The following is a 26,707-nucleotide window of genomic DNA, read 5'->3' on the forward strand; positions in this document are numbered from 1 at the left end:
AAAGGGGGACATCGCAACCGAATTCAAGGATTTTTGGCATAGCGCATTGAAAATCGGGGGGCACTTTGTGACAAATCCCACAATCCGGGGGGAGGCAAAATGTAATCCACACCCTATATTTGTATATGCCACGGATGAAGAAAGGCTCTGGATGATTATTGGCTTAGTCTGTTCCATTTCAAAGAGATTGGCTAATGCTATTTCGCACTGCTACCGGATTCTAGCTTATAGAAACGTAAGGACCGTCTTCTTGTTCATAGAATTCGAATAAAATAAATGATTTTTATTCTGCACGCAGCCTGTGAAAAGATTTCATATGAGATGTGCGCATATAATTGACTCTCCTTCCAAAAAGTACCTTTTGCAGTGCACATGACATTCGTCTAAACCAGTCTGTATAAACAAAATTTAATCTGAACTGCGTGCATTATAGAAATCCTTTTACTAAGACTGGCGCAGAAAAGTTCTCTTAGCATGCAGTAATGACGGATACTGCTCCATCCAAACACTGCAACATACAACTTGATTTTCCATAATGAGAAAACCTAGGCTTATACAAGAAAGACATTGAAGGTATGCCATTTTAGCATAATTATCTTTTCCGCCCCACATTGAATTAATTAATCACCGATTGCTCTTCACACGCATCCCAAACAAACGAGGGCATGTGCATTCCGGAGTGCATCCAAACAAAGTTGGTATTGCGTGCTATCATGAAAGTGTCGCCCTAAATTTGAAAAAGAAAGAGAAAAAGAGTATAGAATTATTTTCTATTTGACAATCTACTGGCTTTGCTACACCATATTGTAGCCATTGGAACAATGCTTCAAGAAATCCCAGTATTATAGCCATCAGAACGCCAAGGCATCACTCTGTTGTTCTTGCAAAACATAACATGAATAGGCAAAGTTCAGCTCATGTATCATTTGCACCTGAGTGCCCCCGAAAGACCACCTAACTTCTGAGATCTTCCTGAGTATAACATCTCCATCGAATGGATTATACTGAGCTTTTCGAACTAAGTATATGACTATATCTGTGGAAGTTGCTCTTTTTGCTGGTTCAAAAGCGAGCCCCTTAAAAAAGATACAAAACTCTACCCAATATTAACAAATTCAAAACGTTTGTCTCTTATCTGCAACTCTGCTCACTTTTTCCAAGAATGAAGGGTAATCGTTCTCTCTCTCTCTCTCTCTCTCTCTCTCTCTCTCTCTCTCTCTCTTTCTCTCTCTCTCTCTTCCGTTTGAGCGAATTACTTAAAGACACGACATGAAGATGGCCCGAGAAGAGAATATTCTCGCTCAACAAGAATCTGTGCAAGTGTAATTGCCATTCAAAAGTTTTTGAGCTCTTTCTAGGTGAGCTCAGCATGCAGATCAAAACACATTCCAGAAGACAAATCAAGCTGATGCAAGAAAACCTACTCAACTGTTCACAACAAAATTAATATATTATGGTATAACTGGGGAATTGATTTAAAGAAAGGCCCTCTAGACGATTGAAACAAGCCTGATATGATCTTCTCCAAAAGGAGCACAAATTGACGCGACAAGAATCTCCTCTCTTGTTTCGTCAACATGTGGATTGGTTCCACAGCTCCCGTCGCCAAATTCCTATTTAGAAGGAAACTAAATTTAGTTGACAAAGAATGCAGTGCTTAGAATCCATGTTGTTCTACGAGTTCATTAAATTTTTTAACTCCGAAGCATACAATCTACAATAAGTCGTTCGATGCAAACAAAAAGAAAAGACATGGGAATATAGCAGATATAAACAAAGTTGATAGAAAGGAAGAATTTAAGATTAGGTACCTCAGTAGTGATAAAGATGAGGACTTCCTCTCTTTAATCAACGGCCATTACTCAGAGAAGCAGAAGATGATGGCCTCGCGGAAACAACATCGTGCGGTGCCCCGTTGTTCTGAATTTGTGGAGAAATGCAAAAGCCAGGCAGTCCATCGGAGACGAACCTGTTGCCAAAGAGCGAAGACGGGTGATGGATGACCTGCGACTTGTGATGGTCAGCCGAGTCCACAGAAAACTCGTCGAGAGAGCGAAAAGTCGGTGCGAAACTGGACTGAAGGGTTCCCCTTTGTGGAAACGCCGCTGAGCCTTGACTCAGCAGCGGCAAAGGCAGCGTCAACGGCGTTGGCGAGTTGAACAGAAACCTGCCGCCACTCCGGTTGTCCGTGCCAGATGGGTCGGTGCCCCAACCCATCATTCTCTGAAACCCAGGTTCGTACACCATTGGTGCCGAAGTCGAGAAAAGGGTTTGGCTCATTTCATTCTCTTGTGGATCGCTTTGGTGAATTAGAGCAGATTGAGACTGAAGAGAGTGTAGGGAAAGGCCAAGGTCTTGGTTCTGCTGGGTGCTCCTCGACATAATCTCGGATGGGTAGCTGCTGAAATTGATGGATGATGCGGCCGAGCTCGTCGGGAAGAACGACTTCATCGTCTCCAACATGGACTGATCGTTCTCCAGCTGCGGTGGCAAGAATTGGCTTGTTGCGTTTCTTGAATTGGCACTGATTTGCCTATGGAGCTGAAAATTGTACTTGGGAGACTCCGATTCCTCCGCAACCGCCATCTCGGCCGAATTCCCATTGTGTGCTGCGCTGTCTGGGGCAGTGGAGGTGGAAGGAACAGAGCTTGAGTTCGGCTGCCAAGGCGGCAGCTCGGCGAGCTTGTCGATGGCCGCCTTTGCCTTCTTGATGAGCCAGTCGACGGCCTTGCTGGGCCGGTCATAGCCAAGCCGGTCTTGGACATCATAAAATTGAATGGCGGTGTGAGCTGACAACCGGACACGGCGGTCCCGGGGGCCTTTCGCGGTGTAAACCTTGCTGTGGCGGTCCTTTCGGCCGGTCGACCGAACTATGTGGCCTCCCTGGACCTGGACAATCTCTCCTTCTGTGCTCTTCATTCCCATTTCACAGTTTTGGAGCTTTTTGCATAATTTAAGATAAAAGAGGGGTCTTGAGAAAAGAATACACCTCCTTCTTTTTTGGCTGATTCTTCTCCTTCTGAATGAATGAGACGGCCTTAATGGGATTTATAGGGCCTTGCCTGCTTTTGGTGTTATGCCTGTGGTTCTCTCTAGGGTTATTAATTTTGGTGGATAAGCTCTGTGTGTCTGGAAGATTCAGATCCTCCTTGGCCTTCTTCTGATCTTGTCTCTGCCAGAGAGAGAGAGAGAGAGAGAGAGAGAGAGAGAGAGAGAGAGAAAGAAAGAGAGAGACAGGGAAGAAAAGAAAAGAAACAAAAGATCCCAACTTGAAGCAGCTTCTTTGTACTATCTTCTCTTCGGTTTTGTGGGTCTTCTTTGTTGGTTTGCTCTCTTGTTGCTCTTTAGTCACCTGCAAACTGCAACCACCACTCTTCAAAGCTGATCATTACTGATCTTGCTGCTTCTGTGCTTCTCGTGTTCAGATCCCGAGGAAACCCCTGTCATTGCACTTTCTGCCCTAGATCCAAGACTCTCTCTCTCTCTCTCTCTCCCCTCTCTATCTACCCAGCGCTGGCTCTCTGGTGATATTAATGATTCATCCACCTCGAGCACCAGAGGGGAGGCAGGTGGGGGGGATCTGAAGGGTGCCTCTCAAGAGTAGGCACAATTAGAAGAGGAAATAATGAACTAGGACATATGGAAGCTGCTCGGCACGGCTAAAGACATATGTATAATCGCGTATATAAAGGGAAAAGGCCTTGCATGCTTATCTCATAGAAATTTGGAATGAGATTGGGAAAGGTGAAGAGGCCTTAGACCCCATGCTGAAGAAGAAAGCGATGGAGAAGTGTAGGAGAAAGAAGAGGGAGTAAAAGCGAAATGTGCGTTTTTTGTAAGGATATGACGGAGTGGGAAAATCTCGAGTGGCGTTGATATTAAGAGGTGTTGGATGCTTCTGCAGAGAGTGTAGCAAAGTTAGGTCAGAGAGCAGAATTAAAAAATCTGTGTCGTCGCGCAAAATCTCCCCCACAGAAATGCATGAGGTATCTTATAAATAAGTGATTTCCAGATGCTCATTAAAGCATCCGACCCAAAAAAGAAAGAAGAAGAAGCATATGTCATAAAAGAAATTTCGATTGATTTTCGCAGTGTTATTCATACATAACTCATGATAAATGCAACATCCGAAATTACCACATTTATTCTATTTGGTTACTTAACAAGTATTTGCAATACTGGTTGATAAATTCCAAAATGTATACTCGCTCGAGGGCAAGTAGCTCACAAATTGAAGAGGTTTTTAATCACCAAACTAATATTAGGCAGGTAGATATTGACTAATTTCATGAGCATCCTCTACTAATGATTTGTCGCAATCAAACATCCCTTGATTTGATGATACTCAATCCAAGGATCATTTCTTAGAGAGATAAATTTTAGAAATTCGTGGAATCAATCTGAAACCTATTGTGCATATGTCAATTCAGTTCCAAATTTTTCAGTTTTGTCAATTTAATCTTAAGCATTTGTGCGAAATTCCAATGTAGTCATTCCGGTCAATTTCGTGGGCAATTACTAAATGGTAGTTTGCTATGTAGGATGATCAATGATAACTAGAATGTCACATTAGGGATTTCCAGCAAAAATAGGCAAGAATGATTATGTTGGAATTTCGCATAATAGTTTAGGATTAAATTGGCCAAATTAGAAAGTTTAGGACATAATTGGCATATGTACAATAGGTTTATGACTAATTAAGTAAATTTTACCAATAAAATTTATATGAGTAACATCCTAATAAAGTTGAGTCATTTGGATAACTCAATTGCGTGTGGGATGGGAAAATGTATACTTTACACAACCACGATATTAGTATTGAATCGAAAAGAAGATTATTGCATATCTTGGTTACATTAACGAAGTGCAAAAATTATTTCGAGATTACACGTTTCTTTTTAAGATCGAATTTTCTTGACATGTAATTGTCTTGGTCTAGTGTGATAATTCATTCGTTTGTCTTTTTTGGTGAATAATAGGCTATGATAAGGATGTGACAAGAGGACATGAAAGATATTTTATCACACCAATCTAGAAGAAAACATGTTAGTCAAACTCGAAAGAGCGAGGAATTAATCTCTAGGAATCTTAACCAGTTGACACACGTCTATATTTGTAGATATGATGCTTATAGCTAGCTTTATGACCAAATTTGTCATGCCCTAAAGTTGACTTCGACAGCCACATATATTATATGTGTATATATATTCATATATACATGTGTGTAATCAATGAGAGCACCTCTTGTTTTTCGCCTTCTTTTCCCCTAAAACATTGCAGAAGAGTTGCTAGCGAATCCTTAAGTGGAGTACGAAAGATGTGAAAAATGACTCTGATATTATAACAAGAATTCGAATGCACAAACCTAACATGGACATTGAAGCTATAATTAAATGAGATTGTAGGCTTATAGAGTCGATTACAATCTCATAACTAAGCAATGCGAGATGTTATTTTTTAGCACCACTATTTTAAGGTTGTACGAAGGTTACGAGCGAGTATCGGGTCTTCCCAAATAGCTTTAAGTACTTCTAGAAAATTACTTGACAAGTAATGAGATTAATATAAAATAAAGTAGATTGGTAATATTTTGATTATTCTTTGAGTATCTAAACATTTACTCTTGGAAGATCTAAGCGCCCGCTTTTTTGAAGAAAAACAGTTTTCGGGGAAAATATTTTCTAACTTTTTGATGTTTAGATGATGGAAAACTAATCGATTTATGGAAAAAAAAAAAAAACTTTCATGGACTAAAAAAAAAAAAAAAACACAAGTTTAATTTAGGAAAAATGACTTTCCCTTTTAATAAGAAGGAAATCATTTTCCCTAAACCAAAAAAAAAAAAAAAAAAAAAACTAACCATTTTCTTTGGAAATGATTTTCATTAAAAATATTTTCATTAATCATGAAATTTTCAGTGCACACCATAATTCTTGGAAAATTTTTAAATAAAGGCCTGAAGTCTGTTTATTTTTTCAAATGAAGGCTTAAAGTATATATTATTTCAAATAAGGGTATGAAGTGACCAAATCGTTTCAAGGAAGGGGCATTTTAGTCAAAAAAAAATTCTAAAGTGATTTTTTTTTTTTTTTAAATTTTCCTCTTCCCTTCCCCAACCATCACCGCTCCTTGTCAATGGCTAGTGGCGGTTGCCGGCCTCAAGGGAGGGCCACCCTCGTCGGCGGAAGGAAGAGGGAAAAAAAAGAAAATGAAAAAAGAAAAAAAGGAAAAAAAAGAAAAAAATGCAAGAGAATTTTAAAAAGTAAAAGACAAAAATGCCCTTCAGCTAGCAAAGTTAAACTCTTCTTTGAGATTTATATAGTTACTTTAATCCTTTATTTGAAATAAGTTCCACTCCAAGCCCTTATTTGAGAAACAATAGCACTTTATACCCTTATTTAAAACAAGTCTCATTTTAGGCTATTTTTGAAAAAATGAGAACACTTAAAATCCTTCTTTAAAATTTTCCCCTAAATCTTTATTCGTGTTCAATGAACACACCCTAAACTTGTTGAGGGGTTGTTGCCCTAGCTTTAAGGAAAAAGGGGAAGCTCGTAGCCACCCTTTCTCTCTCTCCCCTCCCTGTAGTTTTCCACTGGCATTAATATTAGAATCAATGTGCCATTAATTTTAACATTAAGCTATCATTAGGGTCATGGCTAAGCTAATAACATAGGCACACGCTCTACCCTCCACTTGGAAGCATAGAAAACTATATCTACACAGCTTTGCTGTTACCTTTTCCTCTCTGCACTTCTTATTTCCACCACACCGAGAGTCAGTCCAATATCACAAAAAGAGAAGCTTTAAACCAACTAATGACTAGCGTTTCACAAAACAGTGTTAGCAAAAAATACCAAAAAAAATTCACGAAATAGTAAAGGGCAAAACGTGTTCCCTCCTGCAAAGTGCATGCATCCCCTTGAACCCCTTTTCTGACCATCAATCATTTCTTTTTCTCAATTAACACTAATCAAGGTGAATAAACAAAAAAAAAAAAAGTTGTGCCAAAATTAATAATAATAAAGCAGCAAAAGTTCAGTACCACATTGGATGAATATGATATGATAATAAACAACATTTTCCTCCGCTCAAGCACAAAAGTGGAACTGCACATTCCACATGGAGCTGCCAATTTCTTTATTATTTATTTTTTGCCTCTTGCTATTGATGTATCTAATTTCATGTAGTCTAGCTTTTAATAAAATATATCGAATGAACATAGATACACCGTTTCATTCGAATCTCATCTTTTGTGTTTGCTTTTGTCCGAATTATACCTGGCTGCCTCCTAGTTGGGAACTCGAGAGACAGGCTTATTTGGTTGAGAGATAGGTCTAAAGCCCACTCCTTTAGGGTAATTATTTGACGTGTCAGTGATGCGATTGATTAAAGTGCGTGATGGTACGACTACCTCGTTGGACCCAATTATTGAAGTTTGAACTTTGGAGGGGCGTTTTACTAGTAAATGGCCTATATTTAAATATATATTTATATAAGTATACATATATCTATATATATATATATATGTATGTACGTATGTATTATATAAGGGAACTGTCAGAGTGATGTGGGTAGGTAGCATGTAATAAAAAATATATTAGGGCCTGAGTTATAATACAAGATTTAAATCAATGTCATGCTATCATAGCAGTGTGTAGGTTAGCATGTAATCAACAATATAATTATGGACTGGGGTCATAAATTATTGATAGTGGGCTCGCAATTCCAACACACAGATTTGACATTTTAGTAATTTGTTTGATAATGACATCACAAATACATGAATTTTTGTTTGGTTTTAAAATCAAGTAGCTAAACCTTGTTTTTCCAATCCAGTACCTCGACTCTTTAAGTGTGGGTCAATGTGGTTTTGCTGATGTGACTCGTTTATTTGGCAAAGGTTAAGGCCAATTGGTGATTTGGCTTGCTTAAGAAGTACAAATGATGCCATTTTCATTTAGTTGCCAGGCGATGTGTTGGGAGAGAGAGAGAGAGAGGGTGTGCACGCTCACTTGTATAATCTCGGTCGTCTAATATAACTCTGTTATCATGACATTATTTGAAAAGGCTATATTGGACGCCAACATCAACAATTAACGATTATTTACTAGCGTTGTTGTCCAATCTAACATTTTCTGTCCATGATTTTAGGGGAAAATTACCAAAAAAGTCATCAACTTATTGTATTAATATTAATATTAATTCAGTCTTAATTTTTTTAATTGAATCAATTCAGTTCTTAATCTTTTCACTAGCAAGTGAGGGTCACGGGAGGCTCGCTGCCCACCGCAAGGATAGTCCAAGGAGAAAAAAGGGAGAAAAGAAAAGGAAAAAGAAAAGAAAAGATTAATAAAAAATTCGAAAAAAATTAAAAAAATCATTAAAAATTGCCACATTAGCATCTCGCCACCTGGTGGTATCCATATCAACGCAAGTCGACCAAAAATGGGTTGATGGACTGAATTGGTACCAATGTGAAAAATTTAGGACTGATCGATTCAATTGAAAAGTTTAGAACTAAGTTGGTACCAATGCAATAAGTTTATGATTTTTTTGGTACTTTTCCCTGATTTTAGTGAAGATCTCATGTTGACCCATATTCGACAAATTATTTTACTTGATTAAAAAAAAAGTTTAGGTATTCAATTGCAAAGCAAGTTAAAATTTAGATACTTACAACGTTGTTGTCCTATTTTTTTTTTTCCTATGATACAGTTTTTATGATAATGCTCTTCTAGATAAAAAGCAATGCCTTGATTTTTTTTTATTGGGGGCCATAATAATGACTTCTTCTTTTATCATGAAAAGCTAGTTATGAGCATAACATCGACAGTGGCCACAGGTATGGCAATCTATTGGCAGGAACCAAAAAGGTTTATCTAACATTGACAAGTCACTTTCCCTAAAATATAAGGTCGTGCATACTGGTGGATTTGTATGGATGCAATATCTAATTTGTGTATTAATTTGTTTGGATGGCTTTTTGTTAACTTTTTTAGCATCAACCAACCAAAACACACATGAGTCGCACGTGAAGCCGCTTTTATTATTATTTTAAATTATAAGTTACTTGAAACTAGAGAGTAATAAAATCTATAATCAAGGTGAAATTTATTGCATGGACACCAAAAAAATTTCACGTGACAAAAGAGAAAAGAACCTAATCAAATGAATAGAATCGATTTTTATATATAGCATGAAAATGAAGACAAAAATGAAGAAATTCTTTTTTTAATTTGAATGGCTAATTTTCCTTGTGGTAATTATGCGAATGTTGAATCATCCATCCTCGATCAATAATTGTGCTATTATCATTCACAATGTGTGGCTAGAGTCGTTTCTTTTGTCAATCGTGTGGAAATGTATCACCTTTTTTTTTCTTTAATACCGTGAAATATGGTTGGTGTTCACTTTTTTAATCGAAATGATGAGAAGTTATTTATTTTATTTTATTTAGTAAAATGAAGCTTGGTTGTAAGCTTACTTCAAAAGAGCATCCAATATCTTTTTTGGCTATCTCGACAAACTCCGCGTGCACTTATTCAATTGCGTCATTAACCACGAGTTTAACTATGTACTTATTGTCAATTTATATGAAGAAAATGGAAAGTATCTAAATTGAGAAATGCCACTACACACATTTGCATCATTTTTTTGACATGTTACCTCACTTTTCCAAACATTGGACATTCCAACCACAATTGGGTCATTCCGTCACTTCCTATTGTACAAAGACCTTAAGAATCTAGCGCTAAGTTCTTGATTATAAATGATGGTGTTAAATGTTATTATTTCAAGTTCCCGAATGGCCTGAGGTGTATCAATTAATTTAATGTTTTGTTCATCTTGTGGAAAATAGATAATTTAGAAACTATTTTTCTAAAAATATCTCATGTATCACTTGAAATAATTAGGTAACAAAAAATATTCTATTATCGATGATAATTTATGTCTAATTTTTTTTTTTTTTGAATAATAAAATTTTATTTCATTCGTTTATTTCTATAAGTAATAAGAGCGATTATTTTCAAAAAAAGTGTTTTTTTTCAAATCATCTTTTCTTTTTTTTTTTTTTTGGGTAAAAAAATTGCATCTTAATTTTTTTTTCCCTTTAGATCTCTGCATTATATCATACTAATGCAAAATGGGGGAAAAAAAAATTCCCTCCACTCTCTCTGCTGGGCCACTACTATCACCGTCTCCAACGGAGGGAAAAAGATGGGACCAGCCGCCCAAACATTTGTGTCATGACACGTAGAAGAAAGTCCAAGAGCATATAACATTAAAGCAAAAAGGAACTTTAGTGAAAATATCATAGGCTTGTCCACCCCATTTCTTCCAATAAAACCGTATAGTAATAAATATGATCTAATTTACTATGGATGGATTAGAAAATATGACTTGATTTCTTATATATACTGCTTGTATGGATTGATCGAGCGTAGTGTTTTCTCGTATGAGTCTTAATTTTTTATTATTTATTTTACTAGTTTTGAGAGAAATTTTATAGGTGCGAATATGAGATTCCACCTTTTTAAATCGTACCATATCAAATGTTACCATTTTGTTGTATTTTGTATCAAAACTCCAACACTTTGTATGTGGGAATCAGTTTAGGTGGGCGAGATTACCATTTTATGATGAAAATTTCTCCTATGTCTACCTACATGGCGAGAAAGAGAAAAACATCTGATATCTACGGGTGGTGGCAAAGGCGCGATTGCAAATACCATTAGCCTACTCGATACTTCATATCTTGAAAGTAGTCTAATTTGAAAGGGATTTCCACGTGCTTTTAGGATTAAGTTAGTTGTCCACTTAAATAAGGACGGTGTATAAAATACCAATATGTCGACATCTTTCATCAGTATGAGAAAAGTGATTTTTCAAAAAAAAAAAAACCCCAAGAAAGTTTCTAAAAGGAAGGAAAATTTGAATAATAACATCAGCAAATTCGTGAGTTTGGCCAACAATTTAGATGTTCTTTCAAAAGATTCTTTGAAAATATGGAGTAAGACATAATAAGAAATTCCTTTCAAAATTAGAAATTTTGAAAAAGAAGTACGACATAAAAATGCAATCTTTTTGGCCGGTGCTGCTCTAGAAACTTTTCTCGCAGGCACGCCGAAATTTTTTTTGCGGCAAACGCTATTCACGCTCCAGTTCGGTTTCTCCCCAGCACGGGCCCGTCCCAAAGACGAAACCTTTCCACGCTCGTTCTCGCTGGTCCGTGTTCAGACACATCCTTCCACGTCGCAAAGAGAGAGAATGGTGGTGGGTTGATTCCTAGAAGCGGACGAAAATGGCAGAGGCCAAACCGTCCCGTCTGTCGGATTCATCGTCCTCGTGCTTCGCGAGATTGAGGCAAACGTGACAGCCACCGAACAGGAGCTCGCGATCCGAGGCATTCAATGCCCCCCCCTCTTTCCCTCTCTGATGCTTCTGTCCGAGGCACTATTCCCCGCCCTTTTTGCCTTCGTTTTTGAGGGGATTCCACGCTTTTGCAGCTTGGTTTTTTTCAATCTTATCCCTTTTTCAAATTGTCTTCGCTGCTTGCTTCTTGGCCGGAGAGGGAAAGACAAAACAAGCAGCAATAACAACTTGAATAATGCACACGGCTCTATTGAGCATTGTTGTGTTTCTCTTTTTTGAATTCGCTGTCATTGATGGTGGGGGCATTTACTGTTTGCTGCCTGTAGCAATCTTCTATGGTCCCTCTCACCCCCCTCCCCCCTTAAAAAAAAAAAAAAACAATTGCCTACGTTCAATAATGCGAACAAACTCTATTGAGCATAGTGCCGGCTACCTTTGCATGACAAGCTCTTAGGATAGTCAATGATACGCAATGTTCGATAATGAAATTGGTATCTCAAATCTTGTTGGGTGAATTGGTGGCTAAATTTTTCCGTGTTGAAAAGAGAAATGACTTGTCACTTATCATCGTACATTTTTTCATTCAATGGTCTTTGCTAAATATAGCTTTTTATCTAGCATTAGGGGTCAAAGAAGAAAAAGGGGATGATTCGTCTTTCAAGATATGCTTGAAGGAAAAAAAAAAAAAACAGTTGCATGAAAGCAAGTAGATTGACTTTCTTCTAACAAAATTGTGCATTGATGGGTGAAGTTTCTTGAATATCTTTTATTATTAGATGGTGGATAATTTGACTATGTAAGATTTTTTTTATTCTTTCCTTTGAATTGTTGGAATATCTCCCTCGAAAGATTCAATTATGCGAAATTCACTTCCACTCATTTCAGTAGACTGAAAATCCCGATCCTTCGATTCATAAAACTCTCAAATCTCCCCAATTCTTGATACACAATATTCAATAATGAAATTGGTATCTCAAATCTTGTTGGGTGAATTGGTGGCTAAATTTTGTCATGTTGAAAAGAGAAATTGACTTGTCACTTATCATCGTACATTTTTTCCTGCAATGGTCGTTGCTAAATATAGCTTGTTTATCTAGGCATTAGGGGTCAAAGAAGAAAAAGGGGATGATTCGTCTTTCAAGATATGCTTGAAGGAAAAAAAAAAAAACAGTTGCATGAAATCAAGTAGATTGACTTTCTTCTAACAAAATTGTGCATTGATGGGTGAAGTTTCTTGAATATCTTTTATTATTAGATGGTGGATAATTTGACTATGTAAGATTTTTTTTATTCTTTCCTTTGAATTGTTGGAATATCTCCCCCGAAAGATTCAATTATGCGAAATTCACTTCCACTCATTTTAGTAGACTGAAAATCTCGATCCTTCGATTCATAAAACTCTAAAATCTCCCCAATTCTTGATACACAATATTCGATAATGAAATTGGTATCTCAAATCTTGTTGGGTGAATTGGTGGCTAAATTTTGTCATGTTGAAAAGAGAAATTGACTTGTCACTTATCATCGTACATTTTTTCTTGCAATGGTCGTTGCTAAATATAGCTTGTTTATCTAGCATTAGGGGTCAAAGAAGAAAAATGGGATGATTCGTCTTTGAAGATATGCTTGAAGGGGAAAAAAAAACAGTTGCATGAAATCAAGTAGATTGGCTTTCTTCTAACAAAATTGTGCATTGACGGGTGAGGTTTCTTGAATATCTTTTATTATTAGATGGTGGATAATTTGACTATGTAAGATTTTTTTAATTCTTTCCTTTGAATTGTTGGAATATCTCCCCCGAAAGATTCAATTATGCGAAATTCACTTCCACTCATTTCAGTAGATTGAAAATCTCGATCCTTCGATTCATAAAACTCTCAAATCTCCCCAATTCTTGACAAACCACCTACCACCGCTTTAGCTGTCGACGTATTGCCACTTTCTCAACCTGCCTATACCATGGCCAACACCATTTGTTTGACTTTATCCAAGGTGATTTATGATATAATTAGCCACAAGGATGCCATTCTCTTGTTATTCATGATTCAATATACAATATTTTTCCCTAAGAAAAGGAGTGTCGAAGAAACATTACAAAGCCATGCCATCAATCCAACTTTTCTACACTAATTGAGGAAGCCTAGCTTCTCTCTCCATGGAAGTCTTTGCGTGATCTTTCAAGACGACAAGGGGGTCATCATAACTTGGTCCATAACTCAAAAAAAGAATGCAAGTAACTTGTCCAATAACATATGGAAGGGAAAAAATAAGAAAAGAAAAAGAAAAGAAAGGGGAAGCACTTAGCTTCCTTTATGGATATAAAGCCTTACCATGTGGGGAGCTTCATTCAATACGTACAAAAGAGAGCCTTTTTTCAGCCAACCCTAGCTCTAGCCCTAGAGAGAGAGAGAGAGGCCACAACCATTTACACAAACTGCAAAAGCCAAAGCTTTAGGCTTTACTCATTGGCCAGCGCAGCTGGAATTTCACAGCCGAGAATCTCCCCAACTTAGTTTACTTGACTTTATGACATCGGAAAATCCAAAAAATTATATATCTACATATACATATATGTAAAGTAATGAATAAATATTTAAAAAATGGGAAAAGTTTGGACGATGCACGTGTTCATGCGATCAACATCAGATGGGGGGGCTCGTACGATATTGTTGTTGAAGAACCCCCCTTCTTTCGCATAATTGAGTACGCGTGCGTGCGTGCTGTGGCGCCAATCAAAGCCGTGCCCCGCCCGTCGAAAGGGAGACTCCCCAACTCCCATGGTAACTTTTTTTTCTTTTTTGTCCTCTTTGCCTTTCTTTCTTTGCCCTTTCTCTTTTTGTTTGTGTAAAGAAGAGACTCTCATTGCACATGCCATTAGGGAATCCTTCGGTTAAAGCAAAGGTTAAACCATACAATGAAGAGAATTTAGTTACATTAATCTTCTTTTCATTAGGCGGGCGGCGCCGTTTGATGTGGTGCTTGATCTGACATGCCGAATGTCACAGGGAAAATGACCGCGATTGTGCGCACTTTGAATATTCCAAGAGCAAGCTTCGATGCCCCCTTTTGAAATCGATTGGACCTATAGTGCCAAATTCAAACAAAGTACAAATGGAGGAAGAAAACTTGATCTGAATGACAGTGATTCCGTGGACTAATTTTTTTCTTTTTGAAAAATCTATAAAAGGCGTGCGCATGACTTTAGTTAACATCATTCGAGAAAGCTTAGGGTAGAATTTGTCCATGGATGTACCTTTTCACATTTCAAGCGTCTTCAAAACCTTTATACTCATTAGATGAGATCTTTTGCTTTATTTAGATTTAAGTTCTTTACAAACTTCGATTTGTTAAGAAGCTCATTCGAGGTGGATAAATGCTAGATCCATTAGTTATGACATAAACTTACGCACCTAGACACAAGCCAAAACCCCGACCTAGTGTCCAAGACAAGAAAAATAGTTCATACTCTAGAGTGTCGGAATTTGCACAGTCCATGTCATGTGCTCGACCAACAGACAAATATCCTCGTATGAAATTGACCCCAAGTCGCGAGTTAATTCACAGCTAACGAATAAGCAACCAAATCAATGAGGTCATTGCTTAGACAATCTCCCCCGAACCAATCTCTTTCTCTAACCAATCTCTCTCTCTATCTCTCTCACACATTTTCTTTAATGGCCTCCCTAGCGACAGCGAAATGCCGTTTATATTATAGAGATTGCTGAGAGCAGCATCCATTTTGGACTTGTCTAGAGAGAGACTTCAACATTGCAAGTCTTCCATGGCAACTCTCTCTCTCTCTCTCTCTCTCTCTCTCTCTCTCTCTCTCTGCATTTATAGAGCTTATTAGCTGTATCCTCGGCTGGTCATTTTCAACATTGACTCCAAAAACACAAGTGTTCAGAAAAGCTAGTTACGTGGTCTTGAATCTTCCTCACCTCTTCTCAATTTGCTCCACTTGATCCAAAAGCATTCCCACCTACACCGTGCCCCTCCCTTTTTTCCCAAGTTGATACCAACAAATGGTACCCATAAATAAATAAATAAATAAATAAATAAATAAATTCTAGACAAAAAAATATTCTCCCGATTTGCCGAGAAATATATGCTCTCGCCCCCCGTATCTTTGATATCTGTTGGGTCAAAAGATTTGATCCCTTATATGCTCAACTTTTGCCGTAATTATTCCGCCATGTGGTACCTAGTTCGTTAAGCTTATTGTAAAAAGTTACTGAAAAGCACGCCGAAATTTTGCCCAGTGGATAAGTGGAAACTGTATTTTTTTAACCCTAATGTCGAGTTTGATCTAATTGGATTAGTTATGACATCTTTTTCAGAGGCCTTTTGAGTAGGTTGGTGCTTGTATTGTACATGGTCCACATCACATGGTGTTTCATAAGATTGATCCGAATCTGTCAAAATCCATGTGATCTTTGTCATTAGACAGAAGAGTTTTTATAAAAATATCGTATAAATTATGAGGGTTGGAAGTAACTTGTGTGTCACGTCAATTTCAAAGTTTCTTGGATTCATCCCGATTTCATTTTCTATAAAGAATAAAGAATATTATCCCGGATCATGGAAGAGATGTTGGAATAAAAGCCCGCACAAGCATATAATTTTGTGAATTTACCCGACATAATTGACTTCAATTTTCGATTGTCTTAGAGTTTGAACAGTGGATTTTATTAGATGTCTGTATCGAAATCAAGGCCTATCTTTGGATCAATTGAAAGCAACATTTTATTTGGTCGGTAGACGATATTGACATGACTTTTTTTTTTCTCTAAAGATTTGTTAATTGCAAAGTGTCTAAAATCCTCAAATAATTTGCCCATATTTTTATATATATGATTTTGTCTATCAGCAACTTGTGGACCTGGCAAAATGACCCGAAAGGAAAAAAGGGTCTCCCCCAAAATGTATGGTTGTGTCGAAAGGCACTCCGAAATTACTTACTTTCTTGTTCTCGTAAAATGAAAAAAAAAATGGGCTTTTTTTTTTTTTTTCCTTTTCCATAGTAGGGTCACTTTTTATTTTTATTTATTTCCCCTAAATTAGAAGCCTGACAATTGAGAAAAGTTATTCGGTCCGAAATAATTCTTCTTTTATTCGTCGAATATTATCCTAGTCCCGATCAAGACCGTCGCCTCAGCCTGATCCTATCATCCGCAGTTTCGGAAAATGAATAATTTCATTTTTGCAATAATTAAATCAATTGTGATTATGCTAATGTCTCCTTGGATTTATAGGAAATAAAAAATCAATAGGGATGGAAATAATTCAGGCCCAAGCCCAACGAGTACTTTGACCTGTCAATGGGCTTCGTCATCGTTTAAAAAGCCCAACTTTTGCTCAAAAATAGCGAGTCGGCGACGCTCTCGTTCTCCGCGCATGAGCTTCAATGGCGCCTCGCTCAAACCCAAGCGTCTCCTCGACCTTGTCCGTGCATGCTCGAGGAGCGGCTCTCTCGACGCGACGAGGATCCTCCATGCGCTCGTCGTCACCGCCGGACCCTATTCGAGACAACCCATCTTCCTCTACAACAATGTCATCTCCCTCTACGCCGGTCTCGACGAGTTGCCCGCCGCCCGCAAGGTGTTCGAGAGTATGCCCCAGAGAAACGCGGTGTCGTTTAACGCCGTCATTGCCGCGTGCGGTCGATGTGGAGATGCGGAGGAGGCTTTGGCTGTTTTCTCCGAAATGAGAGGTCGTGGGTTTGGCCTGACCCAGCACTCGTTGGCTGGGGTGTTGTCCTGCGAGGCGTTGGACTTGAGTTGCGGGATTCAGTTGCATGGGATCGCGACGAAGACTGGGCTTCTTGATGCCGACCCTTTTGTGGGGACTGCTTTGTTGAACTTGTATGGGAGGCATGGCTGTTTGGATGATGTTATTGGGGTCTTTGAAGATATGCCTTCAAAGAGCTTAGTGACTTGGAACTCCATGCTGACTTTGTTTGGGCAGCATGGGTATCCCGGAGATTGTGCAGGTTTATTCCGAGATATTATGAAAGAAAACTGTGCCTTGTCTGAATGCACTTTCATGGGCATCTTATCGGGGTGCTCATGTGAACAAGACTTGGTATTGGGAGAACAGATACATGGTCTTGTGATAAAAAATGGATTCGAGTCAGCGTCCTCTGTTCTGAATTCATTAATCAATATGTATGTTAAATGCAAATTTGTAAGCTTGGCGGAGAAAGTGTTCAAGGAGCTGCATGTTCCAGATGTAGTTTCATGGAATATAATGATTGGGGCTTGGGCAAAGACTGGAAAACCTGAAGTGGCTTTAGAACTCTTTAGTAGAATGTCCATGGATGGGCTCTTGCCTAACCAAGCGACTTTCGTAAGTACTGTTAATGCTTGTACTGGATTTGAAGTCCAAGTTTATGGAGAGTTTATGCATGCTAAGATTATTAGAAATGCTTTTCAGTCTGATGCTTTTATAGGTAGTGCTTTGGTTGACTTTTACGTGAAGTTTGAAAATCTCAAAGCTGCCCATCATTGTTTCAATGAAATTCGCGAGAAGAATGTAGTGTCTTGGAGTGCTTTGATATCTGGGTATGCAAATAGAAGCTCCTCTACTTCATTATATTTACTGCAAAAGATGGTTAGCTTGGGATTCCAACCAAACGAGTTCTCATTTTCTGCTGTTCTCAAAGGATCATGTGCTTCAGAGCTACAGCAACTACATTGCTTGATTACAAAAATGGGCTATGAATGCAATGACTATGTCTGGACCTCTCTAATTACCTCATACGCCAAAAATGGACTTATATCTGGCGCCATGGCCTTTGTAACTGCTCCTGGTGAACGGCTTTCTGTTGTCTCTAGCAATGTCATTGCTGGTATATATAACAGAACAGGCCAGTTCCATGAGACATTGAAGTTGCTCTCTGCACTTGAAGACCCTGATGTTGTGTCCTGGAATATCGTTATTGAAGCCTGTGCTCGCGATGGTAATTACAGAGAAGTTTTTGAACTTTTCAGCTATATGCACGCGTTTGGAGTTCGACCAGACAAGTACACCTTTGTCAGCCTTTTAGTTGCATGCTGTAAGCTTTACAACCTTGCTACTGGGAGTTCTGTCCATGGTCTGATGATAAAGATGGATTTTAGTCGTTGTGACACAATCGTGTGCAATGTTCTGATGGACATGTATGGGAAGTGTGGATGCATCAGGAGCACAATAAAAACTTTTGATGAAATGTCTGATAGAAACATCATCTCTTGGACCATGCTGATATCTGCTCTTGGAGCTAATGGTTATGCCAATAATGCGTTAGAAAGGTTTAGGGGGATGGAATCAGAGGGTATTCAACCTGATGGTATTGCTTTTACAGCAGTGCTTACTGCATGCAGACATGGCGGGTTAGTAAGAGAAGGGTTGGAATTGTTCCAGTTAATGAAAACTTATTACAAGGTGGAACCTGAGATGGATCATTACCACGGTGTGGTTGATTTATTAGCCAAAAATGGGCATCTTAAAGAAGCAGAGGAAATGATTATGAGCATGCCTTTCCCACCAAATGCACTAGTCTGGCGCAGTTTTCTCGAGGGCTGCAAGAGGCTGCATAAAAATCGAGTGCCAGAGCTAGCAGAGTGAGAATCACATTCTCACACATTCCATAGAATGCATACTGAGGTTGTTAATTCCAAAGCATGCAACCTCAATAACTTAAAAAGTCATATTATCCACCTGCCACCAGAATATCATTGCTGGAAGAGTATTGCCACTGAGGTTTGCTTGAGGCCAATGAAGTGGTATTAATTCTCAGAAGATGTATACACTAGTGGAAGTTAATTTTTCTTTTCTTTTTTTTAGATACCCGGTTAAGTCGTTCTTCATTGCATTCGACTGATTTAGAATACTAACTGAAGGTGCTAAGCCATTTTCTGTTGTGTTAGTGCAAAGGGACTGCCCTGAAGCACATGCACTTCGGCATCTAGCTATTATATCGAGCCACCTTCACTCCATCAGCCAGTTCATGGCCGAACCAGAGTCTGTATTCATCCTCTCTGTCCGGACCGAAATACAGGCAATTCAACAGGGTGCTAGTTCTCTGGACATCAATGCAGCTCATCTCATTTCCACTTTTCAGGTAGGCAATGCCCTTTGTGAAATCTGCGGGGTAGTTAATCATAGAAAAACGTATTTGTAACTAGAGAAATAATCGGATTCTGAATCGATGGTAGGAAGATTCTTGTCCCCCCTTTTCGCTGGCACTATATTTATCTTTTGGACGGTGACTATGACTGAGGGTAAATCATTCGTGCAAAGGCACCGAACGTGAGATGTGAATTACATGACAATTGTGTTATCATGTCACTTTCTCAATCCCTAGAGCTTACTAAGTAATTGAAGTACATTGACTCGTGTGCAATACATGTATTCTCATTGTGCTAAGTGTTATTATGAGCAGCTTTGAACCGTACAAATGAGTACCACAACGACTTGAATCGATATCATTGCTTCATTTACACGAGCGATCTCGTCCTTCGGGACCCAAAAGGCATTTTTTTTTCCCTAACAGCGAAAAGGAAACTGAGAAAAGGAAAAACTCAGCATTTTCCATCTCTTATACATACGAACACCGCACGACAGACTGTCCACGGTAATGGGGTGATGACCAGTCATGTGGTCATAAGTATCGTTCTTGTGATCACTCTGGTGGGCCGGGAGGCTCGTCTGAGAAAAGGGAAGAGCACTATGATGTGAAGATCGGAAGGACCAATGTGCCAATGTGGGCTTTGTACTTGTATGGCCTTACGGCAACGGGGAGGCACGAGAGGCAGAACCGCGTCTCACTCAAAGGGAAGGAACGACAATGGTGACTGTCTCTACTAAAACCAACCCTCATCTGAGTCTGTGATTTACCAGCATTTGATCATGGCCAGTTGTTTTCAGCACGCAGGCAGGATTTTGCTCTTCTTGGGTATCTTCATGATGATATCATGGAACCCAAGGGATGCGTTGTCATGAAAATTACAGTCAAGGTTCTTCAGCCTGCTAAGCGACGCCCCAGGAGCACCACCCACAACCACTGCCCATGCATCAATTCCGTAGCTAAAGAAGCCATCTATAAACTCGAATTTCTGAGCACAAAATCATTCTATTTGAATACTTTGGGAAGCTACAAAAACGAGATTGGAGCTTTCATCTGCAGCATACATATAGATCAACTGGCAAATCAAGACAATCATCAACGAACAGCTTCTGAGAAGCCTCCAAAAGGAGCCAATGAAAGCTCATGGTAGATAACTGGATTGCAACATAAGTCGTACGTGAAAAGGATGTCAATTCAATCGCATACAAATATAATCAGAACGCACTCTCCAAAACATACCAAGGAGCGATACATGATCATGACACATTATCGAACACCCAGAACTGGAGCTAAGCAACTGGTTGGCGCAGATTTTTACAAAAAAGTTGCAGTGTTTCAAGCAAAGGTGAAACCACCATTTGAGCATTCATTTATCCCACTCCAGATCCAGAATTTGTTTATCCACCTTCGAGGGACTTTCCTCTGCTCCCTGCCGCTGGTTATTGGTATACCGGTCCCAACCCATGATGTGAGGCAAAGCAAACTGCAAAACCAGACTCTCATAAAGTACATGCTCCTAGAGTAGAAAAGATGAAAGAACAATTGGAAGACATAAAGGTGCTCTCGTTCAAATTATCAGCACTACGCCTATTTACCCATAGAGAAGTGCCCCAGAAAATCATAGACTAATAGACATGAGAGCAGCTACTAAAACAATATTCTTCTCCAGTCTCCACAGTAGGCAATCATAAATATCCTTCATACCGAGAAACTTCTAACTATTTTTAGATGGCCTGTAACAGGCACTAGAAAATTAGTGTAGCTTAGAGGAGGTCTGAACAAGGTTTTAAAGAAGCCTTCTGAAGGATTCATTTAGAAGCCATGTTATTAATCAAGCAGAGAGGGCCTGCTATCATTTCCCATTTGGCAATTAGGAAACTCTCTCCTTTTCCAAACACTCCCCACCCTACCCTTTCCTTCTCCCCATTTTCCTTGTTTTAACAGTTTGCAATATACCAAAACATTGTAGATGATTAATCAATAGAAGCAATATGAAAAAGAAAAGCAGTACGGAACATAGTTACTGTCACGATCAGTTAGTCATTTGCTAGATGCTAAAATATAAAACACAATTACCATTTCCATAAAGAAATTAGAGACAATAAGCGAAGACATACACTACATGCTGTCTTCATGACGGCAAATTCAGCTGCTGTAACAGGGACGGTAAATCGCTCATTCGTTTTCAGAATATTGTTGTTAACACCTGCAAGTGAGAGAGTTCACATTCAAGCATGTGCCAATCAGCTTAAGTAATATATGGATATTCACATTATATATTTTTAAAGATCTAAGCCACTTTGTGAAATCAGAAGTCAAATTCCAACCTTCAAGAGCCACGAATAACAAAAGTAGATAACACCCATCCGATCAAGCAACTTATGGGAACTAAATTTTTGTTGCTTTTTAATAAGGCTCTAGCTGGCAAATTGCTATGGTGTTGAGAATGGCTATGGTGTTTTAATGTTGAGCATGATGGTCTTAAAGGAAAATTGTGACGACAAAGTATAGCTAGGAGAATAGGAGGTGGATTACTAGAAACAGAAAAACACTACATATGAAGTTGGCTTCAAGACGGTTGGGAACAGATGTGGACCCAGGATCTAGGGAGAGGGGGTGCAAAGGCGAGTATATCACACTAATGCATTATGAGAATTAGTTAGGTACCCAAACTAAAAATTAGACCTAGCTGTTATATGATCATGCTAGAAAATAGAAATAAAAGTATTCTACAGATAAATCAGCTCGTCTAAGGTAACCAAAATGTAACAAACACTATTGAAGGGCTGCATATTTACCACTTCTAGAAATTAAGTAGAAACACAGTACTTACTCAGAGAAATAAAGTAGCCACCCCCATCAGCATGAGGCTTAATTGACAAGCTCTTCCTCACTTGACCAGCATTGCTGCAGGAAGAATTTCTTGTCAATGTCATCACGTTTACACAAAAGTTAGTAATGACTTCCAATCCAGAAAGACCTGACTATTGAAACTCAAGCATACGTAAATGTAAAAACTCTAGGTAGACAACACATTTAAGAGAAAACAAAGAAATAGGGGAAACAAAATGAGCCAGACATGAAAAAGATAAAGGGCAAGTCATACGAAGTTAGAGGAAGGCTAGGCATTTAAAGAACTAGCAGAAGCAAGTCAGTTTAATAACCTGGACAGCATTGAAGGATCATGAAAGAATTCACAGGAATCTTTTGAACCCAAACTTATGAGGGATCCAGTCTCAGTGGCTGACAAAGCAAAAAGCTGTAGAAAAGCAACAAATACAGAATTCTGTATCATCAACATATTTGCAAACAGACTTGATGTAGGATAACTGAAAATGAGCTTGATAAACAGACCAATGCTTACCTGTCGTTTTTCCCAATCATACTTGCGCTCACCAATAGCAGGCCAAAATCGCAACATCATGACACCGTGTCTATCGACTTTAAGACCAGCACCAGACTATTAAATACAGAGGATATACAGTGAAAGCAGAAAGCGGTTACCACATGTTTTGTGATATATTCTAACAAAGACGAGGAACAGACATACCTCCAATTTACTGAAAGTAGGAAGAACCGGGGACAGAGAGAGTGCAGCTTTCCCCTTATATACACAATATGGAGCAAATATTCTATTTATAGTACCTCCTGCAAATTCCATAAGCACATTAGACATATAAGGAAAACAATTGAATCATCACTAGAGAGGTGAGAGAGCACTCGGTAATGCCCGTAAGCCGCATATAATACCTGTGGCATTAAAATTTTGTCTTGCAGTTGAATACCCAGCCCCAGAAATACGAGAGTGATTAAATGAAGAAACTCTACAACACACAGCATCCCCCAGTAAATTTCTTCCAGACAAGTTCATCCTATTCACCATCAGACAATTCCATAGTCAAGATGCATTACTAATGATAGGGCAAGCTAAACAATAACAAAAGCTGGGTAAGTGTTGAGAAACTACCCATCCTCTGCACCATACAAGCATTAAATGACATAAACTAGGAAAAGAAAAGTCCCAAAAATCTCTAAGGGCCCTGGTCACCCGTCCATTAATTCCATACAATATAGAGCACTTAAACCAGACTTTGATTCTAACTCCCAACCAAGTCTATACAGTTCAACATAAGCTCCACTCAACTCATACCAAACTTATGAGTATCTTTTGTGTGTATCCCAGCACAACTTTGCTAGGTAACTGAATGAACCAAGCACAACTCAACTCGATTCCATTTTCATCAAGTCATGCACAAGCTTGAGCTCATAAGCTTGACAATTGTGATTTAGTAATAACACTCCTCAGCAGTTGAATACTCGATGCATCTAGTAAATTCAAATATGTATGTCATCTTTTTAAGTGAAACTGACAGCATTTATTTATATGATCAGACCAACTTCCAAATAACAATTAAAAGAACAACACACTTATCCAACTAAAAGGTTACAAGACCAAGGAAAAAAACACCGACTAAACAAAAAAAGAAAATGTAAATATAGAGTCCCCTTAAGCAATTTGTTATTTCAAGCATGATACCCGATTGTCCATAGCTTTCTCCTGAAATGATCCATGAACTTCAAGGGCAAACCTACAACAGAACATCACTAATCAAATATGCACAAATGTATAACCCATTTCAAATAGCAGACACAAACACAGAGTATTGATAAATTTATCATCCCACAGAGAGAGAGAGAGAGAGAGAGAGAGAGAGAGAGAGAGAGAGAGAGAGAGAGAGAGAGAGAGAGAGAGATCATTATTATTGTGTGACACAAGATCGTATCAAAGCATGGACTTCCATCAGTAACACAAGATCACCGATTTTGCTGAAAGATTAAAATTCTAGTTTTTGGTCAGAAAATCAATTACAAAATCAGAGAAAATACTTGAGCTGAAAATCACAAAATACAGAACTTACAATTCAGAGAAGATAGGACTTGGTAAGTCATTGAGCCGGTAAGTTCATCCCATATAACTTCACTACTCCATAATTTTCCTTTTTTGGATTGAAAAAGAAAAGGGGATAGGGAAGTACCATAAAACCATGTTTTCAATAATTTTTTATGAAAGTAATATAGCAAGCAAAGGAACAGTTAAGTCTACATTTTAAGTTCCAAAGTTCAGAAACATAAAGATTGAACACATTGAATACCTATTGAATCAACATTAGCTTTAGCTGAAGAATTTGAAGCATGACAAAATTAAGTGGTGCAGTGAGATTTCAAGTAACAACTGTTGAAAATTCGGGCGATCAACTCAGCCATGATACAGTCGATAACAGCCAAACACCAATGTAATCTAAATTGACATTTCAACCATACGAAGGGGGACCGAACTCTCTAAAAAAGCACTAAGATTTCCCAGCATACTAAGAGCACAATGCATCAAGATTCAACAAGCAAGAACCCCAGTAACCATTCCTTTTCAATGCCATGCCAAAATTTACAATCTTTGTTCACGTGAGCCATGTACCCGTGTATGAAACTCCCCACAACTCCGACAACCCATGCCGATGAGAAAATCAATACTTCCCAGATAATAAAAAAAGATTGTGAAACCATTTGAAGCAACAGGGTCTCTCCAGCATTATCGACCCTCTAGCGAAAAGAACACGAGAAAAAGATTTAGCCCTCTGGGTTTCACTCCTCGGCGGCAAAATTCCAACTTTCAGCCCTAAAACTCCATTTCCAGATCAAAATTTTCGAAGTTGAAGCTCCAATTTGCAGAACGGGGAGCACGATCCGAGCAGATAGAAAATCGAGCGCGCAAACCGATAACGACGGCCTCCGTCGACCAACCACAAATCATGAAACAGCTAGAGAGAGAGAGAGAGTGAAGTGAGGAAGAGAATGCCTTACTCAGTTTCTGCAAGCGAAAAATGGGAACGCGTTAGGGTCAGAGCGCAGACGGGACTCGCGGACTCGCGAACTCGACGTTTCAAGTTCCCAGAGTTGCAAAGTCCAGAACTTTAGCCCCAGGCGCGCTTGTCCAGCTTAATTCAAGCTGAGATTTTTATAGGGTTTTGTTTTTTTTTTTTTTGGTTTTTTTTTCTGTATCCTCTAATCTTTTTTTTTTTTTTTTTCTAATAATGAGCAACGAGCATAATTCGTTTCAAACCGCCAGATCAAATGATCGTCAGCTCAATCCTCAAGATGTAATTTAAAAAATTTTGGTTTGTAAATCGAAGCCGATTAAAATTTGGCAATTTGGTTTGATTTGATTTGTTTTCCAAAATTGCATCAAATCAAACTATGTTTATGAGTTATGACATAATGCGAGACTATGGGAAAAATTCCAAATAAGGATTTAAAATGTCTTCATTTGCTCAAATAAAAATATAAAGTAAATTTTATTTTAAATAAGAGTCTAAAATAAAGATTTCAAATGAATTTTATAAGTAGCTATATTAATTTCAAAAAAGGACTTGACTTTTCAATTAGTCAAGAACATTTTCATCTTTCACTTTTTTTTTTTTTTTTTTTGAAACTTTTCTTCTTCTTCTTTTTTTTTCTCTCTATTTTCCTTTTCTTTTTGGCTTTCCGTTTCTTTTGGTTGGTGGCTGGTCTTAAGCAATGGGCAACCATTGTAATGCCCCAAGGGGGTTGGACGAGGGTCACTTTCACGAGCAATAGCTAAGGTCCTCTTGGCAAATATATGCAAGGGTCACTTTGCCAATGGTTGGCAAGGCTGCCCTCAAAAGCCACAAGTGAGGGTTGCTCACAATTGGCGAGCGCCTAAGTCGAGGCAACCTTTGCCTAGATTTGGCAAGGGTGGTGGCCCTCACTCAACAGTCGGCAATCAGACCCTTGTTGGCGCTTGTCGAAATTTTTTAAAAAAGAAACAAGAGAAAAAAGAAAAACCATTTCCACCCACGCATGGCTGCGCTGGTTGAGCCCAGGCATCTTGACCACCAAGTTAGGGGTTTGACTACCAGAGTCTGCCATAACTCCTAAAGCAGTTCTGTGACTTAAGCGGGAGGCCCTAGCTAGTGGGTTGTTGGCTAGTCTCTCTTAAGGTATAGTTGGTGCCGTGCTCCCATAAGATGAGCTAAGCTAGATCTTTGGCATAAAAAAAATCATTAAAATTTTAATTTTTTTAAAATGAAAATGCCTCTCACCAATTGGAATATTTAGCCGGCTAACGAGATCATACTCTTATTTGAAACTACTTAAGTGTGCCATCTGAAATTTCTTTATAGTTCATGATATTCAGGATATATAATT

The 26,707-nt window shown here is 38.5% G+C and overlaps 3 protein-coding genes across 4 annotated transcripts; 1 reads left to right on the forward strand and 2 right to left on the reverse strand.

The window, feature by feature from the left end:
- Positions 1 to 1,297: 1,297 nt before the first annotated feature.
- Positions 1,298 to 3,852, reverse strand: LOC104424977 (transcription factor TCP4). Its single transcript, XM_010037532.3, has 2 exons — positions 1,812 to 3,852; positions 1,298 to 1,613 (listed from the first exon to the last, which is right to left on the reverse strand). Exon 1 carries the CDS (start codon positions 2,923 to 2,925, stop codon positions 1,849 to 1,851), a length of 1,077 nt encoding a protein of 358 aa, XP_010035834.1. The 5' UTR covers positions 2,926 to 3,852; the 3' UTR covers positions 1,298 to 1,613; positions 1,812 to 1,848.
- Positions 3,853 to 16,755: 12,903 nt separating this feature from the next.
- On the forward strand, positions 16,756 to 19,998 carry LOC104424979 (pentatricopeptide repeat-containing protein At3g58590). Its single transcript, XM_010037533.3, has one exon. The coding sequence runs from the start codon at positions 16,771 to 16,773 to the stop codon at positions 18,979 to 18,981; it is 2,211 nt and encodes a 736-aa protein (XP_010035835.2). The 5' UTR covers positions 16,756 to 16,770; the 3' UTR covers positions 18,982 to 19,998.
- Positions 19,999 to 20,568: 570 nt separating this feature from the next.
- LOC104424980 (single-stranded DNA-binding protein WHY2, mitochondrial) lies at positions 20,569 to 25,468 on the reverse strand. 2 transcript variants are annotated; one of them, XM_010037534.3, is made up of 9 exons: positions 25,343 to 25,468; positions 24,021 to 24,072; positions 23,234 to 23,355; positions 23,034 to 23,131; positions 22,848 to 22,943; positions 22,648 to 22,742; positions 22,317 to 22,390; positions 21,601 to 21,689; positions 20,569 to 20,966 (listed from the first exon to the last, which is right to left on the reverse strand). In XM_010037534.3, the coding sequence occupies exons 2-9, from the start codon at positions 24,053 to 24,055 to the stop codon at positions 20,850 to 20,852; spliced, it is 726 nt and encodes a 241-aa protein (XP_010035836.2). In that variant the 5' UTR covers positions 24,056 to 24,072; positions 25,343 to 25,468; the 3' UTR covers positions 20,569 to 20,849. The 2 variants fall into 2 exon arrangements, with proteins under 2 accessions (XP_010035836.2, XP_039160107.1); XM_039304173.1 differs by lacking the exon at positions 25,343 to 25,468 and adding an exon at positions 24,957 to 25,278.
- Between the last annotated feature and the right edge of the window lie 1,239 nt (positions 25,469 to 26,707).

This window comes from Eucalyptus grandis, chromosome 11 (assembly GCF_016545825.1).
Source record: "Eucalyptus grandis isolate ANBG69807.140 chromosome 11, ASM1654582v1, whole genome shotgun sequence".
NCBI lineage: Eukaryota > Viridiplantae > Streptophyta > Magnoliopsida > Myrtales > Myrtaceae > Eucalyptus > Eucalyptus grandis.